This window comes from Maniola hyperantus, chromosome 15, assembly GCF_902806685.2.
Source record: "Maniola hyperantus chromosome 15, iAphHyp1.2, whole genome shotgun sequence".
NCBI classification, from domain to species: Eukaryota; Metazoa; Arthropoda; class Insecta; order Lepidoptera; family Nymphalidae; genus Maniola; species Maniola hyperantus.
In genome coordinates, this window is record NC_048550.1 from 3,049,186 (window position 1) to 3,062,269 (window position 13,084).

At 35.1% G+C, this 13,084-nt stretch overlaps 1 protein-coding gene across 1 annotated transcript; it reads left to right on the forward strand.

The window, feature by feature from the left end:
• The first annotated feature begins 2,816 nt into the window (after positions 1–2,816).
• Positions 2,817–10,007, forward strand: LOC117989172 (glutathione S-transferase theta-1-like). Its single transcript, XM_034976489.2, has 5 exons — positions 2,817–3,026; positions 3,511–3,598; positions 4,165–4,315; positions 7,142–7,325; positions 8,466–10,007. Exons 1-5 carry the CDS (start codon positions 2,915–2,917, stop codon positions 8,612–8,614), a joined length of 684 nt encoding a protein of 227 aa, XP_034832380.1. The 5' UTR covers positions 2,817–2,914; the 3' UTR covers positions 8,615–10,007.
• Positions 10,008–13,084: the final 3,077 nt, after the last annotated feature.

The window sequence follows — 13,084 nt, forward strand, 5'->3', positions numbered from 1 at the left end:
AACATTGAGGTAAACCATTCAGTAAACTTTTCTCCATTCATGTCTTCATGATAGTCTCCAGTGGTTTTTGACGCAAAAGCCATGAGAGAACCTTCGACAAACCCGTTGATGGTTCCGGCGTGACAAATTATAAGTCGCGATCCTTTTCCTACAGGAACTTTGGAAGTAGATGCTGCTGTGTCATCGTTCCAAGAACGGCCTACAGTATGGTTAGCATTAAGCCATGTTTCATCCAAGAACACAACATTTTGCCAATTTTTGATTTCTTTCACTTGCCGTAAAAAAGTATACCTTGCCATCGCTATATCAAATCTTTCCATCAATATTTTGCGTTTGTTACATTTTTTGTATCGAAATCCAATGGTCTTCAAAATCTTCGTTAAAGAACTTTCCCCACCGAAGAATAATCCAGCTTCCTTCAGTGAATGCACCAACTTTTTTCTTGTTGGATACTCCTTCTGTAAATAGTAGCCGTAAACATGTCTTCGGATAGCATCGGCATCAAAGCTATCGATGCCTACGACTGGTTTTGCTCGTTTTCTCTTTTTTGGTGTGTGAAGTTTATTTTCTTCTGTGCCAGTCTCGCCATATTTTTTTTTAGTTATCCGTCTAACAGTTCGTTGTCCAATATTAAGCGCATCAGCTACGCGTTCAACCACTGACGTTATAGGTAAAATTGGCCCTCCATTTTGAGCTTCACGATCGAAATAGTTACGAAGGCGTATTAGGAACTCACGTGTCTGACTATTTAGAACAGTTCTCTGCGTACGTTCGGTCATATCGACGAAATCCACAACAAAGGGCTTGAACAGAGTCCAAATTAACGAGCAAGGGTCAACAGTAATGCAGTATCAATATTTGAAATCCAAAGCCAGGTCAAAACTATATCACAATCGCATTGCACTGACAGTTTATACTTTTCGAAGCAACGTCAATTCGAAACTGCTTTGTTTTGCATTGAGCATTGACGCGAGTTTGCCGGAGGTAGTAGTTGTGCTAGCCAGCGATCCTATGTGACGATCGTATTAGATTCCATTTTTAAAAATTTATTGATATTTTTTGCGATTTCAGAGGTTTGTCCACATAGTGAAAATTGTTCATATTCACAAGTACATTCACCCCTTAAATGGTGCAAACTGATTTTTCTACACTTGTATACATTTAAGAAATCAATTTAATAAATAAATTTTGAGTCCTAAACCTAAAACTACATTCGATAAAATTTATGAATCTCTGCACATCACTATCGTCAATAAAGTAATACAATTATTTCCTTCAAAGTCGTTATCAATTAATACGGAACTTCATGAGCGGACAAACGTCAAACCGGCCATCATAGCGTGCCGCTAGTTTAGGTAATTAAAAAAAGTGTCAACTAGCCTAATACCCGAGGTGTAAAAAGTATCTCAAGAATTACCCTAATTCATACCCCGATTTGCTAGTTAACCCTAAATCAAGGGTAAAATACTTTAAGGTGGCAGCACTAAAAGGAAATTGAAATGAAAAATTCTAAATTGACGTCATTATAGTGATGTACTAAATTATTTGTCATAGGCTTGGGTGGTTATAGGACAGCAGGAATCATAGAAGAATGTCATAGGCATTGTTATTGCTGGCATTTGTGTGAGTTATTAATTCTAATATGTAACTAACTATAACTAACTATATAACAAAAATATTTTCACTACGCTTTTACAGTTTATGCTTCCATCCAAAATAAGTGTTATTAGTTATATAGTCATTATTATTTCAATATAATATAATAATTGTTATGTACACTGTACACACAAGCTTTACTCAACCAGTCAGGTATTAACTGTGAGACAGTTATATATTTTGCAAACGATTCTGAAAGTACATAAATCCACAAAATTTGAACCTTTAATTGTACGAAGGAGAAGGAAACTTAATGTCATTAATATAGCTGCAGCAAAAACGTCTTTTTCTCGCAATCAGTACACCAGAAAATCTGCACATCTCTACAATAAAATCAACAAAATTCTCAATTTCCACACTAGTAAACAGTTTGATATTAAAAAACATTGTCTAAGTGGTTACAAGAAAAAACGTACGACGAAACAGAATTACTTGTAGGAATATAAATAGGTAGGTTAAATTTGAAATTTGTTAATTGTTATTAAAAATATACACATGTACACACTCACACACACATACACTCACTCACACTCACATACAATACACACTGATTCACATATGTACACACACACACACTCATACACACACACACACATATTTTTAAGTTTCATATTCATATCATATCACTAAATTTAGTTTTGTATAAGTGTTTATTTGTTAATGATGGAGGAGGGAGAGCGGGGACCCTGAGATACAGGTTTTGCAAACTTACTTCAGGGTCCCTGGCACAATTTTAAAAAGACCTTTTAAAACAAATAAATCATTTCATTTCATTTCAAACATAATTATTATATTCGATCAATTATTAATTTTTTTCTTCGGCAAGCTGATTTATTTTTATTTTTTTATTTTTTTATTTTTCATGGTACCGAAATTGTAGTGATTGATTTGTTTGAGTAGTTTGTTGCAAATTTTTATGGGTGGCGGTGGTGTAATATTAACATGGTGACCCACCTCATAGATAATATACTAATGCGACCCCAAAGAATTTCTAAGTACTACTTCGTACGACCCACCTACTCGTTAGTTCGCAATTTTTTTTTTAAAAGGACATTTTGACAAAGTTTATGATGACAGGTTTGGTCATAGCTTGGTCATCAACATTTTGACTGTGGTTCGCTGTCTAATTATTGTGGTTATTGTCTGTGACGTGAACTTTGAACTTGTCAAAATGTCAATAAACTTTTTGTGTTATTTTATAAAGGTTATACTAAAGTTTAACTGTACATACACATAGTAATTGTATTCTAGCATAAAAATGGTCTTAAAATTATATATAGATCTCTTGTCCCAGCCATCAAGAGCCTTGTTCATATTATTAAAAACTGCGAAGTGCGATTTTGAAAAAAAGTTGGTCGATTTGCGAAAAGGTAAATAATTTTTTGAAAAAGTAATAAGTACTTTGTATTATGATCCATAGATGTAGGAATTTAAAGGAAAGCTGTACTTTCTCCCTGTGAAAAGTTAAGTGATATTAGTTTAAGTTGTATTCAATAGTTTTTCTATAAAAGGGCAGATAAAGAGGCTACGATTTACAAATTTATGTTACAGAAGAATACAGTGGTGTGAAATATGAATACGTATTGGCAAGAGATAAGGGTTTGATTCTAAGTTAGGAAGATAAAAATTTCTTTGTTTAACTGTGGCTTGTTATTCTCAGTACCTGTAGCTGCGGTGATTATCACTACGATTTGTGTATCGGTTAAATTTTTCGTCTTTATACTGCAACTATGTACCTAATCAATAGCGAGAGAGAGTCAGCCAATTGGAGGTGATTGCATTTGCCAAATTATGGTTCTAGGCCTGCCGGGTCTATTTTACTGATAAGAAATACTTAAATGATTTTTTTTATAGGTGCACATTATACTGATGAGTTCACAGCTATAAATAGATTTCAAAAAGTGCCAGTCATTGATCATAATGGATTTATTTTAACTGAAAGGTTTGCATTGTCCTTCTTTAGTATACAAGCTGACCTGTCGGGGCTTCTCTTGGGTAGAATTTCTGATTTTCTTTCATTATAGAGAAAATTGCAAGTTTTAAACCCAGCAGTTTAAGCATGGATATGGCAGCCAGTCAGCTTATTCTTTAAACATAAGGAAGACAAGCTTATGCCTGCGACTTCATCCACATGGACTACACCAATTTCAACCCCCTATTTTACCTCCTTAGAGGTTGAATTTTCAAAAATCCTTTCTTAGCGCATGCCTACGTCATTATAGCTATCTGCATGCCAAATTTCAACCCAATCCGTCCAGTGTTGTTTGAACTGTGCGTTGATCAATCAGAAGTCAGTCAGTCAGTTAGCTTTTCGTTTTATATATTTAGATTTTGAAATATGGTTCTAACTATAATGAAAAACAGAAAATACAAATACATAAAAGATGTCTTGCCTTGTCTCCATTCCATGCTGCAAGTGTGTGATACACTTTATAAAAGCTATTTTTTTCATTTTAATTTACCTTGAATTTAAAAGAATATCTTATTTCAAACAATATCTTATTGTAGTGTTGCAATAATCAAATATCTATCCCGCGAAAATCTCATCCCGAACAGCCTGTTTCCCAAGGAAAGTAAATCACAGGCAAGGGTTGATGAGTTTTTGGAATGGCAACACATTGGGTTGCGCATACATTGTGCCATGTACTTTAGGGTGAAGGTAAGTAATTTTTTTTTTTAATAGACAGCGAGGGAACGAGCAGGCGGGTCACCTGATGTTAAGCGATTACCGCCGCCCATGAACTTGAAGGCAGTGGTGATGAAGTTTCATTCAAAATAGGAACACTTTTGATATTATCAATGTTTATGGGCGTTTTTCAAAAAAGTTGTCCCATTATAAAAGTCGTTGTCCGGCCACTTTGATGGTAATTTGATCAAACTTTATGAAAAAAACAAGCTATTGTCTATGCTTACCAATATTGTTTAATATTTAATCTTTTATAATTTAATATGTTAATTCATGTTTAAGAGTTTTAAAAACATAAAATACCAAAAAATAAAAGAGAGGAAGTACCTTCTGACATATGTCCCACTAACACCTTGTCAAGTTTAGAGTCAAAAATTATACCGTCCAAAAATATTTCATGAATATTTGAACACTGAGGTAGTTAAGTATGATACTAATTTCAAATTAAAGCCCTTCAACAAAGACATTACGATAGAATTTTATTTAAAAAATACAATTTATTTGCTGTCCCGTGAATTTGGTGTTAGTGGAATTTCCGCTTACGCTACCGGCCTTTCGAGGTCTTCGAATGAAAATTGCACCATTTGCATAATATTTTCGGAATACTGGCAACATTATTAGTCTATGGTAATCGCCGTGTTGTATTTTACAAAAGCAGTCGCCAGAAAAACGCAACAGAAGTGGTTGCTTCGACTTGGTTCAAAAAATTTGTTCCACCAACGATACTGATTTTAATAGGTAAGGTTTGATTGCGCATTTGTGTTTGTATGTTATTAAAGAGATTTGTTATTCTTTATTTGGAAAGTAAAATTAAATCAGTCTAACCTTTGATTATTAATATGTAATATTGATTTTGAATTTTTAAGGGGTGGTATACGTCACCGCCATTACGCTACCGTGAACCACAGTCGCGTGAATGGAATTGAAAAGTAACGTAATGGAACAATAAAGGTGTTTTCATAGGAAGTTGGATTGTCATCATCATCATCATTTAAACCAACGTAAAAAAGATAGAGGTAAGTTTTTAACCTATGATGTATTCTGGTGTGTTAGGCTATATAAACCGCTGTCAAAATATTGCGGATGTTAATTATTATTTCAAAAATAACGGATGGTCTCCTAAAAACGTTTTCTCATAGCTACAGCGGTTCCAGGACCTCCCCTTACTGACCCACTCAAATGAAGCAGCCAGTATATTATATTCTTTAAATTTTATAATTTAAAAACTTTATAGAATATATGTTATAATAATTATTTAATTTACGTCTTAGATAGCCAGCCCACACTATTTCACTTGCAAAGATTTTATCCTGCGGGATATTCGGGATCAAGAGATGTCAATCGGTTCAGCAGTTTTTGCTGCAGGTTGTAACAAACGAAACTTCTCGTTTTATAATATTACTGTGATGATTAGCTACATAATAATATTTGATTTGTAATGCTATTTTTTTGTCTTTTTTGACCAATTATGCACGATGCCTTATGTTTCCTAAACGCGATTTTGTATTCCACTATACGTCACTGTCCCATTTTTGATAAAGGTTTATTTTCAGAGAAATGGCTATAAAGTCAGAGATATATAAATATTTTAATGTTTAGAAATGTTATTAAATAATTAGTTATTTGTCACAATTTAATATTAAAAGATTTATAAGAAAATAGTCAGTGTTTTAACAAAATTCTTTAGTACAAAACATCCAAAAGTAGCGTTAAAGAACATTTTTGTTAAAAACTTCAGTTCAATTTGATGTTATATGTTTAGTTTTAATTATTTTTAGAAGGCTGATTTGGTTAATTTTTCGACATTAAAGATAATTAATGTATAACTTGTTTTATTTCCCTGGAAATCCAATAAAAAGTCAGTGACGTAATGGAACTTCAATTGGGTGGTATCAAGTTAAAAATGAAAATATTCCCAATTATTACATTTATTTTTAATAAAATTTACTATTTTTATATAGTTTATACTATATATTTACAATATAATTACATTTTAAGGCAAAACTAAATTTTTATTTATGTGGAATTCCTATTACGCTACCGACAACTTTTTTGAAAAATGCCCATATACACAGCGAAATTCTAGTAGTTAAGAGCCGTAGCAAAGTGAATCTATCCAAATTGACCCTAGTCTTAAAATAAAAAAAATTGAACCGAGAAATTATTGTTTGGAAAAATTCGCGAATCAATAGTAATGCACCGCGTCGCTGCACTGTCTTAAAACAGCAGCGCGGTTGTCATGTGACGTGACAAGCACGTGGCGCTCGGCTCGCCGCCCACTAGGTACTAATGTTTCTCACAGATTCGAGTTTGTGTCTAGATTTTATTTATCCAAAAAAAGTGCTTAGTTTTCCAAAACAAACAAGTGTAATTGATAGTTTAAGGCAATTTATCAATTAGCCACGGCTATAAAGCCACTATTTCACTGTGTATAATATATTAGTTACTAGATGATGTCCGCGACCTCGTTCGCGTGGATTTAGGTTTTTTAAAAATCCCGTGGGAACTCTTTGATTTCCGGGATAAAAAGGGGCCTATGTCCTTCCCAGAAATGTAAGCTACATCTGTACTAAATTTCATCAAAATCGGTTATACCGTTGGGCCTCGAAAAGCTAGCAGACAGGCCGAGACAAACTTTCGCATTTATAATATTAGTATGGATGGATTTTGAATAATAGTTGAGCATGGTAATAAGTACTTAATAAATATTTTTGCTAATATTGTTATTACCACCTCGAAATAAAGCATAGCACTGCCATTGGTTTTTGTTATTAATTTTTTTTTTCTTCACCAATTTAGGTCATAGACCCGAAATTCACAGGGAAAGCACCCAGTGCAAAAACTCTAATGGGATTTGAAAAGAGGATGATATCCTCTTTGAAAGCGTTTGAAATGCACTGGCTACAAAATGGCACAGAGTTTATAGCTGGTGACTCTATTACCGTGGCCGATCTACTTGCGGCTTGCGAGTTGGAGCAACCAAGTAAGTTAATGATTTTAAGCTTATTTTGTGGTTTAATGACATATTATTTTAATGTAGATAACGGGTACATTAATTGGGTATGTATATTCACTACATCAAAAATAAATTATTTCCCAGTGATTGTTAAATAGAGGGTCTTCCAAAATACGTAAAATCCACGTCCTTTGTTGGTTTTAAGTGTAATAACCATTTTAAATTATCGATTAAACTAAAATAAGCACCTCAAATGATTGTGATGTCACACGCCGGTATTCCATAGAATATCACATACTAAGCGCGTTTTGACGTTTGATAAAAAGTTACTGATTTGACTAGTTGTCAAATACCGTATTATCACGATCTTAATTTGATGTTTTTATTTATCAATATTTCAACCCAATTGCACGACGGGACTGCGGTGCTACAGGAGATGAAATTCGAGCTGTCATCGGCAGTAGCGAACTACCCTCTTTCTTGTTTTTTCGCTGGAACTTCACGAGCTGTCCGGCAAAATACACTCACAACGTTAGTAACGTTAACATTCGATGTCGTACGATGCTGTCTTGGTTTGCATAATTCTACCACTGGATTCCACATACTTGCTAGTTTAAAACCATCCTCACGATTGAAATTCTTGTGTTTGCGAATTTCAATCGCTTTGCACCTAGACTAGTGCGTGACAAACAAAACATCAAATTAATCGTGGTATGTACCCGTTATCTACATTAAAATAAATCAATTATGTATTAAGTTCACCATTCTACCACAAAATGGCAAGAAACCGTGATTGTGGGCATCCTTATATCATGTGGTCGACAACCAATCCACTTGCACGAAACGTTTTTGCTCAACGTTTCTGATAATATGCTAAGATGCAGACTGCCCTTCCAACTTTGTTTCCTGCAGAATAAGCTTGACTAAAACCCCTATAAAAATAAAGATAAAAAGAAGTCTGTTAATAAGAATAAGCTAGCAACTAGCACGTGAACCAAGGATGTTACGGAAGTGGTTATATCGAAACCGAAATCGGAGTTTTTAATTTGGTTTGTCGGAACCGGTCCGAACTTTCGGAACCGCTGTCGAACCTCTGTAACATCTCTAAAGAAAACCAACGAGACAGAAGGTAGATGTATTGAAATAAATAAAATCTTTATTTTCCAGGAGCGGCAGGTTACGACGCCGCTGAAAACTTCAAAGATATTTCGACCTGGTGGAATAAAGTGCGCAATCATTTCAACCCTTACTATGACGAGGCACATGCGGTCATTAATAGTCTTATCGAAAAAAACAAGTTAGCTGCTAAGCTGTAATATAGTCCACTAGCTGGCGCTCGCGACTTCATCCGCGTGGATTTAGGTTTTTAAAAATCCCGTGAGAACTCTTTAATTTTCCGGGATAAATAATTCTGCGTTTGATATTAAAAAATATCCAGCCACAAGTAATTAGCTTTTAAAATTTGTCCCTTAATGCAAACCGATAAGGTTCAATTTTTAATACTAGAGAAGAGAAACTGTCCATTAAAATTTCTTACTATGTCTTGAACTACACCTATGCAAAAAATCACGCCGATCTGTTGCTCCGTTGCGATGTGATTGAAGGACAAACCAACAAACAAACAGACTTTTGCATTTGTAATATGGGTAGTGATATCGAAACTAATATCGCAGTACAAACTTCAAAACGCGCGCTTAGTATGCAAGATTCTATGAAATACCGGTATGTGACGTCACAATCATTTGACGTGATTTTTTTAGTTTAATCGATAATTTAAAATGGTTATCACACATAAAACTAGCAAAATACGTGGATTTTACGTAATTTGGAAGACTCTCTTCAATTTTATTTTTGACATAGTCAAATACCGTATTCAGTGAGCTAAGTCAAGGTTTTTCGATACTTTTTCCTGTTCTGCTTTCACTAGGTTATCCTGGTTATCATCATAATGTTAATCATGGAAGAGTAGCATTAATTTTATTTTATTAATACGGGTTTTATAAATATTATTATTAATAATTTAATTTAATTATTAAGGGTCATGAATCATATTGTTATAACTGATGTTCTTAATGTATGGTAATTTATAAAATAAAATAATAAAATAAAAATCTTTTTTATTCGTATAAACTTTTACAAGTACTTACGAATAGTCGGATGCATCTACCACTGGTCCGGAATGCCTTTCCTACCGAGAAGAACCAGCAAGAAACTCGGCGGTTGCTCTTTTCAAATATTTGATATAGGTACAAGATTATGCCATGTATTACATGCTCCTATATCTTAGAAATCCAACATCTGACCATCAAAAAGCGTTATTAATTACCTATTTTGAATAAATCATTTGACTTTGACTTTGACTTTGTATAAAATAGTATTTGCAGACTTGTGCGTTGCCGGAACGAGCTACAGGTCAAATCCACTCTCTTTTATCATTTAAATAATCTTCAATTGTGTAATATGCTTTTTTCAGGAGCATATTTTTAATAGATTTTTTTTTATACATTTTTATAATAATTGTGAATACTATACAGTTAGATATTTTAAATTGCAATGGTAAGAATGTTTTATATAATAAAAGGTGTTAAAGAAGTTGGTTATTTTAATGATTTATCCTACCTCTAATACACGACAGGTTGATATGACAATAGGGGAGGGAACGCCCCGCAAACCGGCACAGCTACCGCGCTAACCCGGTGCGAGCGAGCGCGGGTGACGTGCGGGTGTGCGGGGCGTCCCCCCGCCTCATACCCCGATCGCCATGTCAACCTGTCGCGTACTATAGGTACCTACCTTTTTTTTTCGCTTAGGAGGGGAAAATCTTCATGGACATAGTGCCGGACTCCTACCGACTAAAAACCCCCTCCTTTCTCTAAGCAATAATGTCCCCGCCTTGTTGGCCTACCATTGCCGCGGTCTAACTCAACTTCCTCCTCTTTCGTCTTTCTCCTTACTTTAAATTATAACTTCCATGTATTTCTGAACTATCTGCTACTTCCTTTTTTCTTCCAGCACTGTGCTTATGAGGCTCTCCACTCCAAACTCTCCTCCCAGCTCAGCCACGACATTCCTTCTTTCTTCCTCAAACTGAGGCCAACGGAACAGCGTATGTTCTGCATCGTCTATCGATAGGTATAGGTGTACCTACCTACCTACTTGTTATTTATAGCTCTACGCAGCTTTTTACATTGAAGTGGCGCCCACGAATCGGCATCATTTCAAACACGCCAATTAAATGGGGATTAGTTCGTCTGGCTTCGCATAATAGGTATTTACGTAATTTGTACCGACCTAATAGAGAGCTACACTTAGAGATCTTAATTAGCTAGGTACTTGACGGAGATTGCATACAGGTGCAGACAAAATACCTAGGCATTTTGCCTGTACCTATGCTTATTACTTACTAGATGGTGTCCATGGATTCGCCCGCGTGGATTTAGGTTTTTAAAAATCCCGTGGGAACTTGATTTTCCAGAGCAAAACTAGCCTATCCGTAGTAGCAATTATACCTATATAGCCTACCCGTCCCCGGGATGCAAGGTATCTCTGTACCTACCTCGTAAAAAATTTAAACGGACGATTCTTTAAAAATCCTTTTGAATTTAAGAATGCAATTCCTTACAGCATCAGGGTTGAGGAGTTGGGTCCTCCAGTTCAACGATAAAGTCTTTACTTGGTAGACCGTACCTCCAATCTCAAAACCGACAGTTTTTAAAACCCATCACTTTTGACCTTTGGTGGTCAGGTCTCCTGCAGCATCAGGGTTGTGGGTTTGGAATCCAAATTTTTTATGGGACACTGTCGCAAAGTTTCTCTTTCGATTAAAAAAATGACGCAAATCTGTTCAGAAATCTCTGAGATTTTGGTATACCTACATACGTAGAAAACGTCGGTTAAAGTCGGTTAAAAAAGTAGGCTATATGTTACTCCTTGGTTAATCCTCTATTTGTCTATGCAAGTCCCGTCAAAATAGGTCCTGTCGTTCCGAAGATCAAGATCAACCCGTTCAAACATGGAAAAACGTGTGATTTAGCTATGGTATAAAATAACCAGAGCTTATGAGGTAGTTACCTATTTCGATATTACAGACAGACACTTCAATTCTGTTTATTAGTACCTATAGATGAGATTTACTATCACCATCGTTGATAGAGCCGTTTTTTTTTTTAGAGTCGTTTATTTATTTATGTTATTTATTTAATAGCCTAGGTTCGCCTTATATTCTGGAGGTCGGAGAAGAAATACATCGTGAGGAAACCTGTATGCCTGAGAGTTCTTCATAATTTTCTCAAAATGTGTGTGAAGTGCTAATCTGCACTTGACCAGCGTGGCTGCCTATGGCCTAAATTCTTTTCATTCTGAGAGGAGATATCTGTGCCCTTTATTAGTATCCTTATTATAAATGCGAAAGTGTGTTTGTTTGTTGGTTTGTCCTTCAATCACGTCGCAACGGTGCAACGGATTGACGTGATTTTTTGCATGGGTATAGATAAAGACGGAGAGTGACATACTTAGGCTACTTTTTATCCCGGAAAATCAAAGAGTTTCCACGGGATTTTTTAAAACCTAATTCCACGCGAACGAAGTCGCGGGCATCAGATAATTGTAATATATTTCCATTAAAAAAAGAAATAAAGCAGGTGCATTACTAGGAACTGGGATATAATATAGAGCTTGCGGTTATTCAATATTTGTTTTTGTATGTACTAAGTAGTGACTGGAGTAGTGTATGGAAATAAAACAAAAACCATAATTGTAAACCAACGATTTTTGCTATTGGTTGCTATAAATAAACTATTAAATAGGACGCCACGTAGTCCTTTGCTATTGGTCAGTTTTCCGTCCGAATTTCCTAGATCTGTTTACCTATAGTGTAAGAGATAACGTGACCAATGTAATATCAAAGTATTTACTAAACGAAACATTGAATATGGACGATGACTAGTTACCTACTAGACAAATCAGCGAATTTTCATAAAACGTCAAAACACTCGCTTAGTATGGGAGCTTGTATGAAATACACGTGGAAATACAATATAGATGTGACGTCAATTCGACGTAGGTAGGTAGGTACTTTTTAGTAAGGATGTTATGGATATAATATAATTTCGGATCCGGATACGGATATGGATATTGGTAAAATATAATATCGGTTTCGGTTACGGTTATGGATATGAAATTATTTCGGATTTTCCGATAGTTTCGGTTACGGATATTAATTTTTTAAGGAACTGTAAAATGAAATACAAATAAGATTATATTCGACTTTAATTGTACCTTGTATAGGTTTTGCAATCTGTCATACAAGTAATTCTTTCTTACAGCCGAAAACTAGCCGAAACTATCTGAAACTTTTATTTCGGATTCGTTTACGGTAACGGATATTTTTTATTTCGGATATCCGATAGTTTCGGTTACGGATATGGATATCCATTAAAATGGTAAGCAAACGGAAAAACTTAGGGTAGCGACACACCCGCTGAACGTACCTACGTCGCCGATACTGAACTATCGGTTGTTGTATTCGGTTGGCGTGACAGACGTTTACTATGTTTAGTAGTAGGTACTTACTTACTTATTTAAAAAAATGGCAGTGAGTGGGAACAGCTGCCGACAGAGGTGAAAAACTTAAAACAAGGAACAACAGTAGCACAGTCGTTTTTTTTAATATTCAAAAGTTTTCACTTCAATAAAATCAAATAGAGCAGTCTCTTTGTGTATAATAATTGGTTTGAAGCATAAGAAGAGCGCGAAAAAGTTAGCTAGTATGACGCGCGCACCCCGCC

Coding starts and splice junctions, on each gene's coding strand:
- LOC117989172 (XM_034976489.2), top strand. CDS start 2,915: ATGGTCTTAAAATTATATATAGATCTCTTGTCCCAGCCATCAAGAGCC. Junction 3,599..4,164: donor GGATTTATTTTAACTGAAAG/GTTTGCATTGTC, acceptor ATCTTATTGTAG/TGTTGCAATAATCAAATATC. Junction 7,326..8,465: donor TTGCGAGTTGGAGCAACCAA/GTAAGTTAATGA, acceptor TTTATTTTCCAG/GAGCGGCAGGTTACGACGCC.